Below are 22,000 nucleotides of genomic sequence, written 5' to 3'. Positions count from 1 at the left end.
AAAGTCCCTCTTGGATCGGTAGATGCCATCGTGGCCCACAGAAAAAGGTTTGAAAACGTGCTTGATATCTGGTTGTTGCACGTGGTGATGAACCCAGTCCCAGGGACGGCAGCGTAGGCCGCGGTTCCCTGGTACCCCAGCTCCACACAGGTTTCTCCCCGTCTGGTGCGGCCATAGTCGGAGACGCTGCCTCAAAACCAGCAGGCAGTAAGGGGAAGTGCGCAAGCGCACAGTTGACACTTCAGCGCTGTACTTTGTTACTTAGGAAACAGCCAATCAACGATCCGGACGGTGACCAATGGGAAGCGCGGATGAGCCGGCCCGGCTAATTTGAACGCGCGGCGCGGGGCGAAGGTTGGCGCGGGTGGCGAGTGTGTGGGGTGAGCTCTCCGGTGGTCCGGGGCTCACGGCTGCGGCGGACCCGGCTGTGAGCGGAGACACCAGCGACGGGGAACCGAGGAAGGGTAAGCTCTGGCCCACGGCGGGGTCGGCCCCGCGGACTCCAGCGCTCAGGCCGACCCAGCCGCTCAGGGCGGAAGCAGCTTTTGCGCCAGACCCAAAGGTGCAGCGTGGAGACCCAGCAGGTTCTGGGTGGCTCCCTCCGAACGGGACGGGGCGCGGTGGGGGGAACAGAGTGCTTCCTTCCACAACTGCGTGGAGATCGGGATCCCTCTGCTCATTTGTACAGGACCTGGACGGGGTCGACACAGCAGCACGGGGCCCGGCCCTCTGTGCATCCGCTCTGTGAAAGGTCCTTCTGCTCACTAAATCTGGAGACCTGGGACCCTTGCACGTCTGTGTGGAGTAGCTAAGACCCTCTCCGCACATCTATACGGAAGAACTGATTGCAGAGCTGTGCCAGCGGCCGTAAATTAGTTACTGGGGCAGTCAGTAAATATTTGATTGAGTAAAGGAAGGAATAAAATATCTGTATGACAGAAAACCATGCCTTCTGCCACTGCTCCTAGGATGCCTCTCCTCTTAGCTTTGGCACTTTTGACCCCTTAAGATAGAACAGGACAACAGAATACATGTGTAGAAAAATTTTTAAAAGGAGTTAGCAGAAATTAATGAAATAGAATTTTACTATGTAATAGAGATTAACTTAACCAAAGCTGTATCTTGCAAAGACTAGTAAAAAGGCCAAACCTCTGTCAATATTGATTAAGATGTAAGGAAAAGAAATAGAAAAATGATTTTGGGGGGGCGACTGGCTGGCTCAGTCAGAAGAGCATGTGACTCCTGATCTCTGGGTGGTGAGTTCGAGCCCCACGTTGGGTGTAGAGATTACTTACATAAATAAAACTTAAAAAATAAAGAAAAATGATCTTAGGAATGAAAACAGGAGCATAACTTCAGTTACTGAGACATTAAAGAGAGAGACTTCAATGGAACACCCTTTTAACAATGCTTTTGGACAATTTTCTAGGAAAAAAAAACAACTTAGCAAAACTGACTCAAGAAGTTATGGGAAATTTTTTTTTAATGTTTTATTTTTAATTTTTGAGAGAGAGAGAGAGACAATGCAAGTGGGGGAAGGGCAGACACACACACACACATACACACACACACACACACACACACACACACACACACACAGAATCTGAAGCAGGCTCCAGGCTCCAAGCTGTCAGCACAGAGCCCTATTTGGGGCTCAAACTCATGGACTGCAACGTGATGACCTGAGCTGAAGTCAGACGCTTAACTGACTGAGCCACACAGGCACTCCTTTAAAAAAATTTTTTTAATGTTTTGTTTTTATTTTTCAAGGAATTATGGAAATTTTTAACACACTTAGGTCCATTGAGGAATTGAATTAGTTTCAAATCTACCCATTAAGAAAAAAGAAAAACCCACCAAATTCCACCAGAAATTTATGAGCAATTAGAAGAAAAATTCTAATCTACAAACTCCCCTTAAAAAAAGAGAAAACGTTAAAAAAAAAAAAAACAATATAAAGGGGCGCCTGGGTGGCTCAGTCGGTTAAGCGGCCGACTTCGGCTCAGGTCACGATCTCGCAGTCCGTGAGTTCGAGCCCCGCGTCGGGCTCTGTGCTGACAGCTCAGAGCCTGGAGCCTGCTTCGGATTCTGTGTCTCCCTCTCTCTCTGACCCTCCCCCATTCATGCTCTGTCTCTCTCTGTCTCAAAAATAAATAAACATTAAAAAAAAAAAAAGAGAAAACATTTCCAGTCTATTTTGTGATACCAGAATTGAGACAAAATTACCAATCTTTTTTGTAAATGTAGTTGTTAAAATCTCAAAGAAAATATTAGCCATCAGAAGTCAGAAATGTATATTAAAAAAATACATCATGGGGCGCCTGGGTGGCTCAGTCGGTTAAACGTCCGACTTCGACTCATGTCACGATCTCGTGGTCTGTGAGTTCGAGCCCCGCGTCGGGCTCTGGGCTGATGGGTCAAGCCTGGAGCCTGTTTCAGATTCTGTGTCTCCCTCTCTCTCTGACCCTCCCCCGTTCATGCTCTGTTTCTCTCTGTCTCAAAAATAAATAAACGTTAAAAAAAAAATTTTTTTTTAAACCAAAATAAAACAGCTCCTTCCTCTGATCGACTACCAATAGAAAGAACCAGTGGTGTTTAGATGTTGCCCTGTGGGTACCAAAGTAAGGGGAGATGGGAATTGCAAAAGCCAGCTATGGAACAGACTAGTCTAGGATGAAACAGAATGCCTCTGGTGACAGTCAGAACAAGGTCAAATTCTGGCCTTGCCACTTACCATTGATGTGACTAGTTCCTTCCGGAGTCTCAGTTTCCCTTGTAGAGTAGGATTATAACAATTGTATCAACAGCCACAGAATGAGATTGTTGTGACAGTTAATGACACCATTTGAAAAGCGGTTAGCATAGTGCCTGATACATAGTTATGTGCTCAATAAATGTTAGCTATAATAGTAGTTATTCTTAAACTTTTGGATTCAGACCCTACTCTTCTCTGGCTCTTATCCATCCACTGCATGCCGGACCTGGTGCCTACGTATCTGGACCTGATGCACAGACTGTATCAGAAGAGGGTCCTGCTCTCTTGAAGCTTGAGGACAAGAAACACACGTGTGATGAGCCCCCTGGGTGGCTCAGTTGGTTAAGCATCTGACTCTTGATCTCAGCTCAGGTCATGATCTCCGGTTTGTGAAATCGAGCCCCACGTCAGGCTCCTGCTTGGGATTCTCTCTTTCCACCCCTCTCCCACTAATGCATGTGCGCTCTCTCACTCTCTCAAAATAAATAAGTTTGAAGGAAGGAAGGAAGGAAGGAAGGAAGGAAGGAAGGAAGGAAGGAAGGAAAGAAAGAAAGAAAGAAAGAAAGAAAGAAAGAAAGAAAGAAAGAAAGAGACATGTGAGAGATGTAAGGGAGTGATGCAGGGGATTACAGCAACCCCTATGAAAATAGAATGTCCAAGGGCTAGGCACCTTCTCTGCCTTCCCAGCTCCCGATGTCTGCAGCCAGATCCCCTCAAGTCCTCAGAAATTCTCCAGGGGCTTCTAAGGAGTTTGTTCTTTTTTGGCCTGTCCCTATGAGGGTGGGCGAGGAGCCTACCCTGAAAACAACTGAATCTTGGCTTCCCAGCCCCAGCTCGGCAGTGAACTAGCCTCTGGGTTTTAATGAGCTGCCCTGGGTTAGAAACAGGACGTGACTGTGGCTGGCTCAGAACCCTGAAGATCTTATTAAAGAATCATCTCCCTTGTACTTTGGGCTGAAATGCTCTTTCCAACCGAGGATCAAAGCAAACTTGACAAACGTTCTCTCATTAATCTCCCCATCCCCCTGGGGTGGGAGCAGATCAGTAGCTGTTCTCTCTGGCTCTCGAAGGGGGAAGCTGATGCGACATTGACGACATTGATGTGGTATGGCTGGAAAGACCTCCCCACCAGTCAGATGCAGAGCAGAGACCAGGACCCAGACGTCCTAGGTGCAGCCATGCCAAGTGTCACCATACCCCCTAGCCTGTGCCCCCAGCACAGTCTCAGGAAGAAGGAAAACATCTCATTAGGCAAACAGTCTGCCTCACTGGCCCTCAGGAGGCAGAGAGGAGAGAACTGTAAAGGTTATGTGCACTCCGTTGCCAGTGCCCTTTTTAATTTCCTGCTTAGAATGTTAGGCTGCTTTGTGGCTCCTCCTCAGCTAAAACCCTCCTGGTGGGGGGCTGGGACTGCCATTAAGGCAGCCAGTGTAGACCTAGATGGTAGGGCCAGGTACCCTCTGCCTTTTCTTCCCTGGGTATAAGAGTAGGGCTCCCTGGGGGCAGGAATGCAAGGATGGGAGACAGGAACCCTCTCCGAGTGTTGAAAATTAGGTACAGTCCATATATCTGAAAGTGCTTGCAGAATACATAATGCTGGTTACATAAAAGGGATTATAATTATTATATAAACATATGGGACAATTACAACAATGTGATCATGAGAGCATAATATATAATATCATTATAAGGCAGTGTAGTCAGACTGCCTGGGCTGGAACCACGCTCCATCACTTACAAGCCTTGGGATCTTGGGCAAGTTGCTTAACCCTCTCTGTCTCAATTTTCTCACTGAAAAATGAGTATAATAATAGTATCTATCTTGTGGGATTGCAATGGAGATGAAAGGAGATGGTATCCATAAGGTGCTTCAAACAGCCCCTGCATAGTGAGCATTTAGCTCTTATGTTTACAATGGCAGTCTGATTGCTGGGACAGGAAAAGAACTATACAGTGTAACAAGATTATTATTGGTTGATATCTTTCCCTTGTTTTGTGTGGGGAAGAAATTACAAAGTGTGGGGATAGGGACTGAGAGTTTCAAATCAGCTCAATTCTGCTTCATTCCCAAAGGAAAAACTGAGTAATTTACTGGAGTATTAGGGAGAAATCTCACTTTTCTTTCCTGTCAGTAGGACCTAGTCTTTCCTGGGAAAGCATTCATCTATTCATATACCCCAGAAACAGCCCCTGTTCCTAAACCCTGTTAATATATCCCTAGAGGTAGGCTGAACTTTTCCAGGATATCCGTGACTCCTGCATTCCAGAAATTCCATCTCTACCCTTGGTAGGCTGGCTTGAAGGAGAATGAAAAAAGCAGAGAGAGATGTGAGGTGAAATCAAGAGGGAATAGACAAATAAATGTTTGAAATTATTACCGGGTCAACATTAGGAAATCTGTCTATGCCATCCCCTGTATTAACAGATTAAAGAATGGGGCACCTGGCTGGCTCAGTCGGTGGAGCATGAGACTCTTGATCTGGGGGTTGTGAGTTCAAGCCCCATGTTGGGTGTAGAGCTACCAAAAAAAAAAAAAAAAGGAGAAACACTGTTATCATCCAGGCTGCGCAAAAAAAAGCATTTGATGAAATGTAATGTCCATTCCTAATGGACAGTGGAGGGTAGGGAACTAAATATAGTAGAGCTAAAAATAGAAAGTAACTTTCATTTTTTGCAAACTATATCATCATTTAATTGAAAAACCTAAGAGAATCAATGACAGTCTATTAGAGAAATCAGTAATGTGGCCAGATACAAGATCTGCATCCAGAAAGGAGTTGCTTTCCCATATTCTGGGAGAAAAAAATAGAGAATGCAATTTTATTTATTTTTTCTTTTGATATATTTATTTTTAAAGATTTTATTTATTTATTTATTTATTTATTTATTTATTTATTTATATTTTAAGTAGGCTCCACACCCAGCATGAAGCTCAAACTAACAACCCTGAATCAAGAGTTTCATGCTCTACCGACTGAGTCAGCCAGGCGCCCCAAAGATTTTATTTTTAAATAATCTCTACAACCCTGAGATCAAGAGTTGGATACTCCACCAACTGAGCCAGCCAATCGCCCCTGAAAATGCAATTTTAATTTTTTTTTTAACATTTATTTATTTTTGAGACAGAGAGAGACACAGCATGAACGGGACAGGGTCAGAGACAGAAAGGGAGACACAGAATCCGAAACAGGCTCCAGGCTCCGAGCTGTCAGCACAGAGCCTGACGCGGGGCTCGAATCCACGAACCGTGAGATCATGACCTGAGCCAAAGTCGGATGCTCAACTGACTGAGCCACACAGGCACCCCTAATTTATAAATTCAAAGTAGTCCCAATTAAAATCTTAGCAGGTGTTTTCATAAAACTCTGTAAGCTGATTCCAAAATCATCTGCAAGACAAGATGCCCAAGAATAGCCAAGAAAAGAACAAAGGTGATGTGTGTAATGGAACCACTGCAATTACAAGTTACTGCAGGAGGAACCTATCAGTAGAGGAGAATAGAGAGCCCAGAAATAAATTCATGTTCATTTGAGAATATAGTTATGTTAAATGTGGCATTTCAAATTGGTAGGGAAAGAATGCACCATTGAATAAATGGTCTTGGTATAATTGCTTACCATTTGGAAAGAAAAGATATTTAGAGGGGCTCCTGGGTGGTTCGGTCAGTTAAGTGTCTGATTCTTGATGTTGGCTCCGGTTATGATCTCACGATTTGTAAGATCAAGCCCCATGTTGGGCTCTTCACTGACAGTGTGGGGCCTCCTTGGGATTCTCTCTCTCCCTCTCTCTCTCTGCCCCTCTCCTGCTCATGCACACGCACATGCGTGCTCTTTTTCTCTCAAATAGACGAACATTGAAAGAAAGAAAGAAAAGATATTTAGAAACCTCATTCACAAAAAAATTAATTCTGTCTGGATAAAGAGCTAAATGTAAGAAAGAAAAAGTATGAGATGGAAATATAAGAAAATTACCTCGGGGAAGGAATATCTTCTTAAATATGACATAAAACCATAAAAAAAAGAAGGTTGACACATTCAGCCATTTAAAAATGGAAAACCTCAGGGGCGCCTAGGTGACTCAATTGGTACAGTGTCCAACCCTTGATTTCAGCTTAGGTCATGATCTCGTGGTGGTGAGATCAAGCCCTGCATTGGGCTCCATGCTGGGCATGGAGCCTGCTTAAGATTCTCTTTTTCCCTCTCTCTCTGCCCTTTCTCCACTCATTCTCTCTCTCTCTCTCTCTCAAAATAAATAAATAACTTAATTAATTAATTAATTAATTAATTTTAAAAAATGGAAAACTTCTGGGGCGCCTGGGTGGCTCAGTCCATTAAGCATCTGACTTCAGCGCAGGTCATGATCTCACGGTTCCTGAGTTCAAGCCCCTCATCTAGTGAGCATGAGACCTGTTTCTGGTGAGCATGAACCCTGCTTCATTGAGCCCCACTTCTCTCTCTCTCTTCCTCCCTCCCTCCCTCCCTCTCTGCCCCTCTTGGGATTCTCTCTCTCTCTCTCCCTTTCTCTCTACCCCTCCTCACTCACTTGCGCCCTCTCTCTCAAAAAAAAAAAAAAAAAAAAAGGAAAACTTTAGTGTGGCCAGGGTAGGATTTTTTTTTTTTTACCAATGATGCATGGTTGGTTTGATACCAAGAATAATATCAAAAAATTTACCACATCAACAAAATAAAGGAGAAAAAAACCCACATAAACATATCAGGAGATGCTGAAAGATCATTAGGTAAAATTCTAAACATTCCTGATAACAACTTGAAGTTAAAAAGAGTGAAGGAAATTCCTATTATGATAATTAACTATTTGTCCAAAACTAATTTCTAAATAGTGAATCACTAAAATGTTAGTTCCTTTAAGATCAGAGCAAGACAAGGATGCCCATTATCATCATTATCATTCAACATTGTTTTGTAAGTTCTAGGGAATGCAATAGATAAGAAATAAAATATTTGGCGTAACCACGGAAAAGAAAAGGTAAAAAAAAATTTTTTTTTCTGATCTATAACTATGTACTCAGAAAACTCAGTAAGTTCTAATAAAAACAATTGGAATTAGTAAGAGTTTAAGGGGAGTGGGTAGAAGGCAAATGTATAATTAACAATGGTGTTTCTTCCACTAGCAATTACCACCTGGAAACGGAGATGCAGGAAAGTTCTCCTTTCATAAGAGCAATTAAAGTACTTGGGAATTGTATTACAAAGACAATTACAGAACCTATCTGAAGAGATGAAAACCTATAAAATCTTAACTGAGGGACATAAGAAATATCTGAATAAATGGAAAGGCAATAGCCATGTGCTTGCATGGAAAGTTTTAACATAAAATAAATGTGTAAACAATACTATTCCAATTTGTAATCCCAATAGGGTTTGGGGGGTTGTGTTCTGGGTTGGGGGTGGAATTGATGACATTTTCCCAAAGTCAAGTAGAACAATAATGCATGGACAATAGTTAAGAGATTTCTGAAGGGGCACCTGGATGGTGCAGTCGGTTAAGCAGCCGACTTTGGCTCAGGTCATGATCTCAGGGTCTGTGAGTTCGAGCTCCACATCGGGCTCTGTACTGGCAGCTCAGAGCCTGGAGCCTGCTTCGGATTCTGTGTCTCCCTCTCTCTCTGACCCTCCCCCGTTCATGCTCTGTCTCTCTCTGTCTCAAAAATAAATGTTAAAAAAATTAAAGACATTTATGAAAAAGAAAGACTAATGGGGGCAGGAAGGGCGGTTGGAAGGGGAGGTGGTTCTTGCCTTACTAGATAAAAAGCATACCGTAAAGGAATGAGATGGAAACTGTGGCACTGGCACAGGTGTAGACAGATTTGTGGAACATAGTAGCCCAGTCGTGGGCCTCTGAAAGCACTAAAGTCATTTGGATAGGTGGCATTTCAAGTGAGAAAGAGATATTTACTGATGGGTGCTGGCAATTCTTATTCTCTTGAGGTATCAGATGAAGATCAGTTGTTGGGGAGGGAGCGAGAGAAAGCCTTTGACCGGCAACAAGGCTGAGGGGGCGCCTCATCAGGCCTAAGGTCAGATTGGTCCTCATCTCCATTGTGTGCCTGCCCAGGTGTTGCCATGGTGATGGCGGTGGAGGACAGCAAGGTGCGTGTCGTGGTGCGGGTCCGGCCTCCCACCCCACGGGAGTTGGAGAGTCAGCGGCGGCCTGTCGTTCAGGTGGTGGATGAGCGGGTGCTGGTGTTTGACCCTGAGGAGCCCGATGGGGGCTTCCTTGGCCTGAAATGGGGCAGTACCCATGATGGCCCCAAGAAGAAGGGCAAAGACCTGACATTTGTCTTTGACCGGGTCTTTGGTGAGACGGCCACCCAACAGGACGTGTTCCAGCACACCACCCACAGCATTCTGGACAGCTTCCTCCAGGGCTACAACTGCTCAGGTGAGAATCTGGGCAGCGAGGAGGAAAAGCCCTGGTTGGTAGTGGCCTTGCCTTCCTGCTTCCTTCTAAGGGTTTCATCTGCCCTCTGACACGTGCCCACCTTCCCCTCTGCTGGGCACTTGCTGAGGAGGGTTCTGGCCCTTTCATTTCCTGTGGGTCCTCCATTCATTCTTCTTTGTGAAACACTCTACTGGGCTCTAGAAGCAGATCAGACAGACATGTTCCTTGTCCCCTTCATGCTTGCGTTCTAGAGGGGGGAAGACAATTCATCACAAATCATCCCCACAAATGCATGATCACGAATGGAGGTTAGTAATGTGAGGGAAGGAACAGCAGGCCTGCAGCAGAGGAAGCTGCCTGAACTGGGGAAGGGAGAAGCTCTCACTCAGAGCAGAGACCCCTTTGCCCTGGAAGCCCCAAGCCCACAGGGGAGCTGGGCCATAGGCATGGAGAACTCAAAAGCCGCAGTGTGAACTCGGTGGGATGCGCGTGGGCAGTGGCAGTGGAGCTGTGCACAGGGAGGCGGAGGGAGGGGCTAGGGGAGAAGGGGAGGGCTGGCCTGGGTGGAAATGCACAAGGGGACCCCTAGGGAAGGCGGATCTGGCCCTGCCACCACCCTACCCCCACTCTGTCCCCCACAGTGTTTGCCTATGGGGCCACCGGGGCTGGGAAGACGCACACCATGCTGGGAAGAGAGGGGGACCCCGGCATCATGTACCTGACCACCATGGAACTGTACAGGCGGCTTGAGGCCCACCAGGAGGAGAAGCGATTCGAGGTGCTCATCAGCTACCAGGAGGTAGGGCTGTTCCTTCACAGGCCCTGGGCAGCCTCACCCCTCGTTCTCACAACCCCTAAAGGTGGGGGGAAGGGAGAGAGAGTGGGGAGAGAGGGTGGTAGGAAGTGGGCCGATGGGGGCTCGCTGAGAGCCCAGAGAGCATAGTCGCAGCTCTGAGAGAGACTGCACTGGAATTAAACCTGTCCGTCCTGCTCTCACCATTTAACACTATCCTGCAAAGTGCCACTCCTGGCATGGTGTTCTGTCATGCTGCCCCTGCCCTGCACCTCAGGCCTCTCTCTTGCTTCCTTTCTCCGCAGGTGTACAATGAGCAGATCCACGACCTCCTGGAGCCCAAGGGGCCCCTGGCCATCCGTGAGGACCCCGACAAGGGCGTGGTGGTGCAAGGACTTTCCTTCCACCAGGTGTGGGGTTGGGCTCAGGCGGCAGGAGCTGGCCCCAGGGTTCTCTCACCAGGCAGTTTGGGGATCCCCTGGATCGTGGGGTGGTGGTGGGAGCCAGAGGGTGACACTGGTTCTGAAGAGCGGCTCTCCCTGTTGGGGGAGAAGCCCCGTTTGGGGAGACCGCAGCCCCCTTCCTGGGCATCTCCTCCGTAGCCAACCTCAGCTGAGCAGCTGCTGGACATGCTGACCAGGGGGAACCGCAACCGCACGCAGCACCCGACTGACGCCAATGCTACCTCCTCCCGCTCCCATGCCATCTTCCAGGTGAGAGGGGTCAGGGGTTGGAGCCTGAAGCTGGGGCTCCTGATGCCCAGCACCCCCTCACCCCTGCCATCTGCCCCCAGATCTTTGTGAAGCAGCAGGACCGGGTTCCAGGTCTGACTCAGGCCCTTCAAGTGGCCAAAATGAGCCTGATTGACCTGGCTGGTTCGGAGCGGGCGTCTAGCACCCACGCGAAGGGGGAGCGGCTGCGGGAGGGTGCCAACATCAACCGTTCTCTGCTGGCCCTCATCAACGTCCTCAACGCCCTGGCCGACGCAAAGGTAAAACAGCACAGACCCGGGGTCCTTCTCAGGGTGGGGACTGGGGACCTAAAGCCAAAGTTCCTTCCCTCCAGCCCTGGGTCTCAGTCTGGATCCGTCCAGTCCAGCTACCTCACCCCATGCCCCCTTCTGTCTCCCCAGGGCCGTAAGTCTCACGTGCCCTACCGGGACAGCAAACTGACCCGTCTGCTCAAGGACTCCATCGGGGGCAACTGTCGCACAGTGATGATCGCTACCGTCAGCCCCTCCAGTCTGGCCTACGAGGACACATACAACACCCTCAAGTATGCTGACCGGGCCAAAGAGATCAAGCTCTCGGTGTGTGGCAGCCAGAAATGGCCAACCTGTTGTGGGGGGTGCAGGAGGAGGAAGGGGTGGGACCCACACAGCTCTCTCCGCTACCTGAGTATTCCCCCAAGGCAGAGGGAAGAAGTCCCCGGGGCTCAGTCTTCAGGGCGAGTCTGCTATAGAAGCCATGTAGTACCCATCCTTGGGAAGACTCCAGTTGCGGGAGAGGCAGGACAGTCTCCAGACTTGAAAAAAAATAATAAGGGATGCCTGGGTGGCTCAGTTGGTTAAACGTCTGACTCTGGGTTTCAGCTCAGGTCATGATCTCACAGTTCGTGAGTTCAAGTCCCGCATCTGGCTCTGTGCTGACAGCTCAGAACCTGGAGCCTGCTTCAGATTCTGTGTCTCCCTCTCTCTCTGCCCCTCCTCCACTTGCGCTCTGTCTCTCTCCGTCTCAAAAATAAAAAACATTTCAAAAATTAAAAAAAAAAAAAAGGGGGAGACAACGGAAGGGGGTGGCCAAGTGCTGGCCAATGATCTTTTCAGACTTGTTTTTAGCAGCAGGACAATATTTTCAGCCAAACAACATAAACAGTAACATGTAACACAGATAAAAGCAGAGTTGTCCCTGCCTCCTCTGAGAAGCCCTGATGCTCCTGGAGCTGTTGCTGGGAAGCCCCTGGCCTGGTGAGAGTGTATTGGTCAGGGAGTCAGGAGTCTTGGGTTCAAAAGCATCCTTCTGCCTCTTGCTGTGGTCCCAGGCAAATCGCTGCCCTTCCTTGATCTGTTTCCCCAGTCGGGAGGGTGATTCTTGAGAATGTGAGTAAAGCGCCTAGCATAGTGCCTGGTCATCGGAGGTGGTGGCTAAAAGCTGCTTTGAATGAACACGTGAAATCTCTCTTGTACCTTGCCCCCCTCTCTGCCCCGCATCTTAGCTGAAGAGTAATGTGATCAGCCTGGACTGTCACATCAGCCAGTATGCCACCATCTGCCAGCAGCTGCAGGCTGAGGTGAGGAGCCCTCCTGGGGAGTTTGGCCGGGAAGCAGGGCGCCAGAGATGAGCAGTGGGGCGCCGCCAGGGCTCCGTGCCCACCCCTCAGCTCCTGTGCTCACCTGGGGCTCTGAGAGGCTGGGTTGCTCTGATTGCAGGTGGCTGCCCTGAGGGAGAAGCTCCGAATGTACGAGGCGGGAGCCCAGGCGCCACCGCAGGACCTCCCGAAATCCCCCAGATCCGGCCCTCCCCAGCAAGCGTGAGTCCTGCCGCCGTGCTTACCCTCTTTAGCTCAGCAGGGAAAACCCCCCTTCCCCAACTTCTGTGCTGCCACCTGGGGTTGAGGGTTCCCAGCCAGTGCCCAGGACACTGATTGCCACCTCCAGTGCTCTCTCATTTGACACAGCATATTCTAGACAGCCCTAATAGCACCTCTCAGTAAAATAAGAATAGAAGAAATGATCTGTATCAGATGAGTTAGTGACACCCCCCAGCCTGTATAAGGAGCATATACTATTTAAAAGAAGGTAAAATTAACAGACAAGCATCCTTGTTTCCTAAGCCAGGAAATCACCAACTCCCTCTCTCACCCTCTGCTACTGCCCACTTGTTACCCAGGCATCCATCCCTTATGGTTCTCTGCCACCTGGTGCCACAGAGACCCCACCCCTCCCTGCTTTCCCCACCTGACCCTGTTTCCCGCCTCTCAAGTCCCCTCCTTTCCCCCTTATCCTTCCCAGCTGCCCCTCACCGTCCCGTCTTCCCAGCCAGCCCTGCACCCCAGAGCTCCACCCAGGGTCTGCAGTCCTTCCAGAGGAGAGCCTGGGGCCAGAGGCCCCGGTGGGGAGGGTCATGGAAGGGAACTCTCCAGACCGGGAACCGCCCCCAGAGGACAAGGAAGACAACCCAGCCGAGGAGGTAGGACCTGGAGCTAGTGGAGGGTTGGAAGCAATGTCCCTCCTCAGCTCACAGAGTCTCTTCAGTTCTGGGCTCCCCACCTGGATGTCTTACGTGTTAGTCATTAAGGGGCTTTCAGATCCTGTGCAGGAAGGGGCGTCCCTGTCAGAGCCTATGTCTGGAAGTGACAAGCATGCATGTTACCAGAAGGGGAGCAGGGAGAGAGGAGGAGTCTGGGACGGAGAAAGGATCAACTGGGACCCAGTCCGCCCAAGATCCCCTCTTTCATCCCCCCCTTGGAGGAGGGAAGGATTTTAAGATCTGCTTATGTGGGGGAGGGTGACCATCCTGGCCCCTCTACCTGTGACTCCTCTCCTCCTCAGGTTCCAATCCAGGTACCAGAGCAGACCCTCAGACACCCACTGCCAAGGTCCCCGGGCCTGACCCTGCAGCCCAAGCCAGACACGGGCTGCCTCTCACCACAGAACTTGGGCAGGGACTGTTCTAAGCAGTAGGTGTCTTCTCGTTCTTCTCCGGGGTCCAGGGTGGCAGGCGATGGGTTCCGACCTTCGGGGGTGGGGGGGGAGCCGGTGTTCGGCACGTCGCCAATGCTCTGGTTCTGCTCTAGTTGAGAGTCGAGTCTTTTTCCCTCAATGTTGTCCCTGATCTGCTTTCAACGACTTAAGATTATCACCTACTCTGTGTACTTACCCGTCATCTCTATTCTTCCACATAACTGGTGAGCAAAACACCAAATTCCATCCAGAATTTGGCTGGCAAGGACCAAGTTAGGGCAGGGCTGCCTGGCTAGTGCTGTGCTTCCCAGTCTGGGGGCTGAGCTGCCCGTCTGTCCTCTGCAAGGAGGAACCAAGCAGCCAAGAGAAGTTGGGTGGCGGGCTGAGAAATGGACAGCCGTCCCGAGTCAGGCGTTTATCAAGTGTCTTCATCAACGGATTGGGGCTATTTCTTCTCAGAAGTAAATACAGACCACCACCCAGAGCCAAAGAGAAATGGATTCTGGACCCTTGTTTCTGTGCTTAATAGAGAGGTGCTGCTAGTGTGTTTTTCCTTGGCCCCTAGACCATAAATCCCCTGCCACTTAGCTTTGCTGCTGCCAACCCCACTCCTGCCTCCCCAGCACGCTTCACGCTAGGCAGTATATTTAAAGCTTCCGGACAGAAGGGCCTGTTTAATTTTATTTCTTGTTGGGGAGTGTCTGTTCCCTACTCAGCAAAAATGCTGCAGCCTGAATAATCAGCGGCTCATTATCTATCTCCTGCTGCTGACTCCCCGGGGCCCTGGAGTGGCCAGGATGCGCTGGCAGGATGTCCCCTTGGCCCCCAGGGCTCCCACTGATGAGTCAGGGTCCCTTCCCTGTTCTGGCGTCCCCCGCTGTGAAGAGGGAGAACGCCAGGGCTCTCCTTTCTGCTTTGCCTCTGGTTTTGTGGTCCCCGACAAGGTGCTTCGCTCTTAGCTATGATTTGGGGAACATAGGCTTTATTCTCCCTTCTTCTTAGGGCTAATAACAGACACTAATAAAATGTGACAGAAGACCCCATGTATCAGGGGCTGCAGAACATGCTAGATCCTCTCCATACTTGGAAACACCCTAACAACCAGATAATAGAAAATCATTTCTCTTTGGCTTTAGACTTTAGAATCTTAGACCACCAGGGCACTGAGTGGATCTTAGATTTTCCAGTTCAGCGGTTTTTCAGGATTTTTTTTAGCTACAAAGTCCTTTCTTCAAATGAAATCTTATGCTGAAGTTTAATATGTAGAACAGATAAAGCAGAGCTCCATTTTAAATGTCCTCCGATGGGTTTTGTGAAACCTAATTTGGAAACCCATGGTGTAGACCAGCTCCCCACTTGCCAGATGGGGTACCAGGGCCACACAGCCAGAGGGACAGGGTGAGACCAGGGTCACCTGACATCCAAGCCCATGCATTTCTCCCTAGACACTCACTTTTCTCAGTGGTCTAATCTTATAATGTGTGGCTCAGGCAGATGTAGAATGAGTTTCTGCTGTGTCCTTTTTAATTTATATCCGGCCTTCTTTCAAAAAGGCCTGGTGGCTGCTTTATAAAATGAGTTTGGATTCCCCAAGCAGACACTGAAGGCAGAGGAGGGGGCTCAGGGATGGCCAGGCAGGTAGAGCTACCTGAGGATAAATTATTGGCCAGGAGTAATCCCCACCGAGATAACTGTGTCCATTCTTTCATCAGAGGCGTGCCTCACAGGAAGGAAATTTGCTTTATTAGAATCTAAATGTACAATATCAATAATCGCATTACCCTCATAATTCCCTTTAAATAGCCCTTCAGTGCATGTGAAGTGTGCATTGATCCACACCAGCTCTTTCAGGATCCCCACCATTAAGTGGACTGAATGCGTTTTCGAGGGTCTTCTCAGAACCGAGACGAACACAGCATATCTAATCTCATCTCCTCTTGTCCTGACAAGCTAGAGGTTTTTATTTTACCGGTCACAGTTAACTTTACAGTGCTTAGTCCTCTTTAAATACTTTATATACCAAATAATTCATTTCATCTTCCCAACCACCCTAAGAGGTGGGTGTATTTTTTATCCCCGTTTTAAGGATGTGGACACTGAGGTTAAGTAGTGCCTCCAAGATCCCACAGCAGCAAGTGTGGGAGCCTGGATCTGAGCTGGCAGGCTGACCTGAGCCTAGCTCTCACTGCTGCTACCTTACATTGCCCTTGGGTGGATGAACTTACTCAAGGTCAAGTGCTAGTAAGCGGCAGAGCTGAGAGGAAACTCAGACCTTCTGGTCCAAGGCCATTTAGTGCCCTTTCCCTACCTCCCAGGTCATTGTCTTTGTCAGGGCGCATATTTAGGGGTGAAGCCTCCCTCCTGCCTTGCTTGTGACCATCTCCACCAGCCTTGGTCTCCAGCAAGGGGGTAGCGGGGCAAGAGCCACAGCTGGGAGGGTAGGGAGGCCGGCGCGCCAGTGTGGGGGGGCAAGGCAGGAGGGAGCCGCGGGACCCACCCTCGTGTGCCCCTCACCGCTGGAGCAGTGGGGCCAGGTCTGAGGAGGGGCGGGATCCCCTCCCCTCCCTTCCAGGTTGGCCCTGAAGGTGCTGTGCCTGGCACAGCGACAGTACTCCCTGCTCCAAGCAGCCAACCTGCTGACCCCCGACATGATCACAGAGTTCGAGACCCTACAGCAGCTGGTACAAGAGGAAAAAGCTGAGCCCAGAGCCGAGGCCTCAGGCACACCCGGCCCGGCCAGGGGGGCACCTCTGGAGCTGCGTTTAGAGTCAGGTGAGTCTTGCCCCTGCTCTGCCTCTATCAATGCCCTCCCCAAGACCCAGCTCGTGCTGAGGGGCGGCTGGGCCCTCAGCTGCTGGGTCATGCAGCGGTGGACAGGAGTCCCAGCAGACCTGTGGAGTTAGGGGCTCCTGTGTCTCCCCCAATTCTACAAATTCTCCTTCCTTCTGGATGGTCCCTGATCTCCCTGTAACACCTGCCTTCTCTGTGTTCAGAGTCTCCAGGATACTCTGGCCCCGTGACCCGGACCATGGCAAGGCAACTGAGTGGCCTCATGCACACTCTGGGGGTCCTACCAGGGCCTGACCGCACCCCAGCCCAGGTAGCCCGGCATCCCACAGAGAAGAAGAGGAGGAGGAGACCGAGCCCCTCAGAGCCAGACAGCCCCCCAGCCCCGAAGCTGGGGACCAAACGCCAGCGCCAGTCCTTCCTGCCCTGCCTGAGGAGGGGGTCCCTGCCTGAGGCTCAGCCTTCACTCGGGCCCACCACCCCCAGAGGGGGAAAGGCCTCCTCCTCCTGCCACTCCCCTCGCATCTGCCCAGCCACAGTCATCAAAAGCCGGGTGCCCCTGGGCCCTTCTGCCGTGCAGAACTGCTCTACTCCTCTGGCCCTGCCCCCTCGGGACCTCAACGCCACCTTTGACCTCTCAGAGGAGCCCCCCTCAAAACTGGGTTTCCTTGAATGCACTGGCTGGGAGAATGTTCCCCAGGAGCCGAGCAGGCTGGATCAGCCCTTCATCCCCAGGTGGGTCTCTCTTCCAGCCTCCCTCCCATCCTTCCAGGCCAGGGATGCGGAGTCGGCGAGGGAACAGAGGTGCTGCAAAGAGTAGAAGCCAGCCTGACTCTCAGAGCCGGACATTTGCTGTCTTTCCCCCTTTGGTCTGAGCAGTGTCGCTCCCCAGGCCCGGGACTGCTGCTCCTTCCTGGCTTGTCTGTCCATACTTCAAAGCCGCCGGCTCTGTGCTGGTTTGTGGCATGCCCACAAGGAGTTAACGGGACCCCCTCTCAGGGACGGCCAGCAGGGAGCAGGAATAAGGAGGGGGCCTAGCCCTCTCTGTCCCTCTGCATCACTGGTACTCTTTGGCTCAGTCTCAGTCCCAAGTCCCGCTGATAAATATGTGCTCCTGCCATTTCCACCCCGGATTCTACCCTCCAGCCCAGCATTTGGAACTGGGAAGGGGATCCTCAGAAAAATTTTACTCAGCCATTTTTCAGTGAGACGATGAAGCTCTCACCTTCACCTTCCACCCACAGGAAAGGGGAAGGATGACCAGCTCGGGACAGTCCAAAGCCAAGAACAAATGGCAGACTGACCTTGTACTTGTGAGGCCAAGGGCGGTGGGCTGCCCACACCCCCTGCCCATCCTACAGCCTGCACCACCTCTCGGTAACAGACTCACAGCCGGGCAGGTGGAAGGGTCAAATTGTTTGAACTCCAGTTCCCTGCACGTGCCAGAAACTGACATCTGGATGTTCTCCCAGAACAGGCCTGTCACTCAGCTGTCAGCCCAGGCCGAGTGAGGCAGGGAGAGGAATCCACCTCTAAGTAGGAAGAAACCTCAGAGGTCATCTTATCCAACCTCCCCACCCGCCGAGCTGGGGGCTGGAGGGAGGAGGCGCTGGCACCTTTTCCTGGTTCCCTCCTGACCTGCCTTCCTTTACCTCCCTCCCTCCCGCAGTGGACCTGTACCCCTGTTCACCATGAAAGGCCCCAAACCAACATCTTCCTTCCCTGGGAGCTCAGCCCGCAAGAAGAGGCGCATTGCGAGGTGAGGCTGGGGGAGTACGTGGGGAGAGACAGAGCTTTCTCCGGGGCAGCGGATGCTGAGCCAGCTACGGGGCTCCACTGTGTCTCTGGACCCCTTGGAGCCAGTAGCAGGGGTCCTGTGAGCAGGGCCAGCATCGGATTCTCTTACTGAATGAGGTTCCCTTGACCCTTGCTAGTACAGGATTGTACCAGAAGGGAAGGGTATCTCCCTTCTTTAGTGAAAGGCTACAGGCTCCTCTCCATGAGGGAGACGGTCAGTGTTCACTGGTTAATCTGGGGACCAGATCACCCACCCCTCACCTCTACTTCCCTGACATACCCCACGAAGCTCTCCTTCCCACTGCCTCTTCCTGCCTTCAGATCTGGCCTTAGAAGCTCGAGCTGGTGCTTGGCCTCCCCCTGCTCTCAAGGTTTAGTGTCTAGCTCTACGCCTCCACCCCTACCCTGTAGTCCCAAGGTGTGGCTGTGACCTTCCTAACTTCCTTCCTTCCTTCCCTCCCTCCCTCAGTTCCTCAGTCTCCCGCTCCCTGGGAGTGGCCCGTGGCCGCAGCCGCATCGCCCGCCTCCCCAGCAGCACCTTGAAGAGGCCAGCTGGGCCCCTCACAATCCCAGGTGACTGGCACTGGGGACAGGGATGGTCTGGGCCACAATGGGAGATGCAGACAGGAAGTAGGAGGGGACAGGAGGGCCAAGACCCAGGTGAAAGGAAGGCCTGGGGTATTTCCCAGCGTTTTAGGGACCCTGATGAGAGAAGTGGGAGAAGAGTGGGGGTGGGGAGCAGTGGGACAGAACCTGACTTTCTTCCTCCCTGCCTGTCCCCATCCAACTGGCCTGCAGAACCCCCCTCCAGTCCCTGCTGCCCTGGCAACCAGAGGAGCCAGCAGGAACTGATGGGGATTGGGGGAACCCTGTCGTCCGGGAGCGCTATCACCAAGGTGTCCTGACCCACCAGCTCCTCATGGTCCCTGGAACCACCTGTGCCAGGAGCCCTGACCTGCCTTCCTCACCTCGGAGCAATTAAGGGCAACACCCTCTTCCTTTATTAACACTCCTCACCAGCCATTCATTTTGCTACCTGCCCTCTTTATCAATCTCTTGTTATACTCAGTTTCTCAGCCTGTATATATTCATCTTGAGTGTCAACATGTTGCTATTTTAAAGGTGCAACCACCTTACCTCCCCTAGTTCATAACACTCTCCACGCGAGCAGGTGGCCTTGGGGGACTTTGCTCCTCCCCTCCCATCTAACAGAGGGCTCTGTGCAGTCATGACCGCTGTGCAATGAAGAAGGGGCGAGGATGGGATGGGATGGGATTGGGCGCGGTAGGGGCTCCCAGCCTGACTCTCCCTGGTGTGTGAGAGAGGGAGGCACCGTCAGCCTCATCCCTGCAGCCCAGAGCAGGAGCCCCAGCCCCGGGCTGCCATCCTAGTGATGATGTGGATGATAGTGGCGTTTGGATTTCCAAATGAAGATAGCTTTATCGTTTCTTACTCTACTGCAAACAGGATGCACACTCAGTGTAAAAAGAAGCGTACAGAAGAAAGGGAAATTCAGCCTTAATGCTACCACCTAGATGTAAGAGCTGTTAATACTTGAGTTTATGTCCTCTGATCCTTTATTTCTGCATATATACATATATATGTACATGTATATATAGATCTATTTTTTTATTATAATGATTAATAAACCATCTCCATCCTTGGTGTGTGTTTCTTTCCATATGCCTGCACAGGATAGCAACCTTCCCCAGAAGATTCTGAGTATAGAAAGCGTTCCCCACTGCCTCCTTCGGCAGCCTGAGGTCTGGGGCTAAGGGTGAGCTCTGCTGCTTACTCCGTGGCCCCATCCCCCACCAAGGGCCTCTGCTCCTGAGTGGGTGAAGAAAGCATCCCACGTACAGGCCTGCACCATCCTTCTGCGGCCTTGGGCGGAGGTTGCTAAGAGTCCTGCTGTGAGGGAGCATGTTTAGCGGCCCCAGGTCTCAGGTGAGGCTCAAGGCTCAAGGCTAAGCCCCGACCGCTTGAACCCAGTACAGTCTTCCTCCAGCTCCAAAAGCCCCACTCTCAACCCTATTCGTGGCTTTCCTTTCCACTCATTTGGGTTGTGATGGTTCAACACAGGTTCACCTCTGTCTCTCCAGGAAGATGTGGCTGGCTGAATGAATTAATAGTGTAAATAAAATTATAGGAGTCTGTGTTTAACTTGCTTCTCAAAACAAACATGTTAAAGGTATTTAGCACATTTTGAGTAGCGTGTAAATAATGCTGCTAATTTCCAATGAGTCCTCGCCGTTCTGGGGGAGCAGCCTCCCCCTCTACCTGGTGAGCCCTGCCCCACTCAGTTTGGACTCCTATTTGGAGGAATGGAGACAAGAACACAGAAGAGGCGCCCTGGGTCCTGCCCGGCTGCAGGCATCTCACAAAACTTTGCGACCTTATGAGGTATAATGAGGAAAGAGACTCAAGAAGGTTAACAAAACGTGCCCAGGGTTAGACAGCAAGTGGCAGGGCCAGGATTCGGACCAGGGCCTGGTTCTTCGCATAACACCAAGCTGTTTGCCTTTAGAAGTGAACAGGCATTTCTTTCTGCATGCCTGGGGTTCCCGCCTCTCCAATTAGTCTTAATGAGTTTTTTCCCCCCATGCTCCATGATTCCCACAGAAGCAGTCACAGCTCCACATCTGTAGCCCCCAGCGGCCTGGCGTGGTGCCTTGACCTTAGGAGACCTGGCTGAGTGCTGTTGGATTCAAATGGAATAACTTGCGCATTTCCTGGGGCCCTCACATATATTATCTCATTTGATGGTCACCATCACCCTTGCAAGCACCGGGGCAGCAGGCACAGGACAAGGCAGCTGGTAACGAGGGCCAGAAGGGCAAGCCTCACACAACAGGGTCCATCGCACGAGGCAGAATTTGCCTAGGCTGGGGGCAGCCCGCAAGTGGAAGAGGTCACTCTTGACAAGGATGTTCTGCAACCGGCCATTCGCTCAGCAAACATTTGTGGCTCCATGGTGCAAGATATGCTCTCGGGTGACCCATTAAATGTACAAAGACTCTGCCAGTGGAGTTAAGCACGTGTGGCTCCTGCCCTCAATCACAGGAGGTCGGGCTGGGAGTGCTCGCTGCACGGTGTCCCGCTGGCCAGGAGGCAGCCTGGCTGGTCCCAGCTTTGCAGGGAGCTGGCCGGGGCTGAGGGGGCAGCGAGCTGACAGCCAGCTCCCAGCTGACCTCCGTGGGCGGCGATGAGGCTCTGAGATTGGATTGTTCTTACATAAAGAGAGTCATCCTGGAGACACGGCAATCAATGGCCCCCCCATCCACTGCAGGCCCAGCCTGATCTAAGGCCCCTCTTCCTGCTTCACCTGGCGTCTCTCACCTTGGGGTTCTGGGCAGAGCCCCTCACTCCACTTCTGGGAGTTTAGAATACTCTCTTCCCAGGCCCTTTGCACCCATCTCCTTGCCCACCTGAGGCCCCGAAGCTGGTGTCTGGACCCCACACTGGGGTACCAAGTCCTGTCCGATTCAGAGAACCAGGTTCAGTGCCAGGAGCTGCAGACACAGAACAAGACATTGTCCCTTCACGCAGGGAGTCGGGATGGTGCCTGTCCCTTTTACCCGAGTGTAAGCCCAAACCTCCTTCAGCGTTGGGACCTGTCAACAGGAGGGACCCCGCTTTTCCCCCTGGGTCCTCCCACCCCCAGCCATCAGCTCGGCCCCCACAGGGGACTTTGTCACCAGAGGGGGTGGGGCATGCTGCTAACTTAGCAGTCCTGCATCTCAGGCCCCTGCTCATCTGTCTCCCAGTTTTCCCAGGAATGTCC

At 51.2% G+C, this 22,000-nt stretch overlaps 1 protein-coding gene across 1 annotated transcript; it reads left to right on the top strand.

Moving 5' to 3' along the window:
* The first annotated feature begins 367 nt into the window (after positions 1-367).
* KIF18B (kinesin family member 18B) lies at positions 368-19,871 on the top strand. The gene is made up of 16 exons (XM_047093568.1): positions 368-464; positions 8,831-9,157; positions 9,799-9,956; positions 10,256-10,360; positions 10,553-10,663; positions 10,744-10,941; positions 11,083-11,259; positions 12,165-12,239; positions 12,379-12,479; positions 12,961-13,138; positions 13,501-13,628; positions 16,205-16,404; positions 16,626-17,154; positions 18,089-18,178; positions 18,686-18,789; positions 19,015-19,871. Exons 2-16 carry the CDS (start codon positions 8,839-8,841, stop codon positions 19,119-19,121), a joined length of 2,580 nt encoding a protein of 859 aa, XP_046949524.1. The 5' UTR covers positions 368-464; positions 8,831-8,838; the 3' UTR covers positions 19,122-19,871.
* Positions 19,872-22,000: the final 2,129 nt, after the last annotated feature.

Source organism: Lynx rufus, unplaced genomic scaffold (genome assembly GCF_022079265.1).
Source record: "Lynx rufus isolate CCGP_SWC_20201006 ecotype Redwood Valley unplaced genomic scaffold, mLynRuf1.p SCAF_34, whole genome shotgun sequence".
Taxonomy (NCBI): Eukaryota; Metazoa; Chordata; class Mammalia; order Carnivora; family Felidae; genus Lynx; species Lynx rufus.
Note: the sequence above shows the minus strand (reverse complement) of the source record. Positions and strands in the feature narration are given on the sequence as shown.

Excerpts from the sequence above, each read along its gene's own strand:
- KIF18B (XM_047093568.1), top strand. The coding sequence starts at position 8,839 with ATGGTGATGGCGGTGGAGGACAGCAAGGTGCGTGTCGTGGTGCGGGTC. Across the intron at positions 10,361-10,552 it reads AAGGACTTTCCTTCCACCAG|CCAACCTCAGCTGAGCAGCT; the intron begins GTGTGGGGTTGG and ends TCTCCTCCGTAG. Across the intron at positions 18,790-19,014 it reads TGGGCCCCTCACAATCCCAG|AACCCCCCTCCAGTCCCTGC; the intron begins GTGACTGGCACT and ends ACTGGCCTGCAG.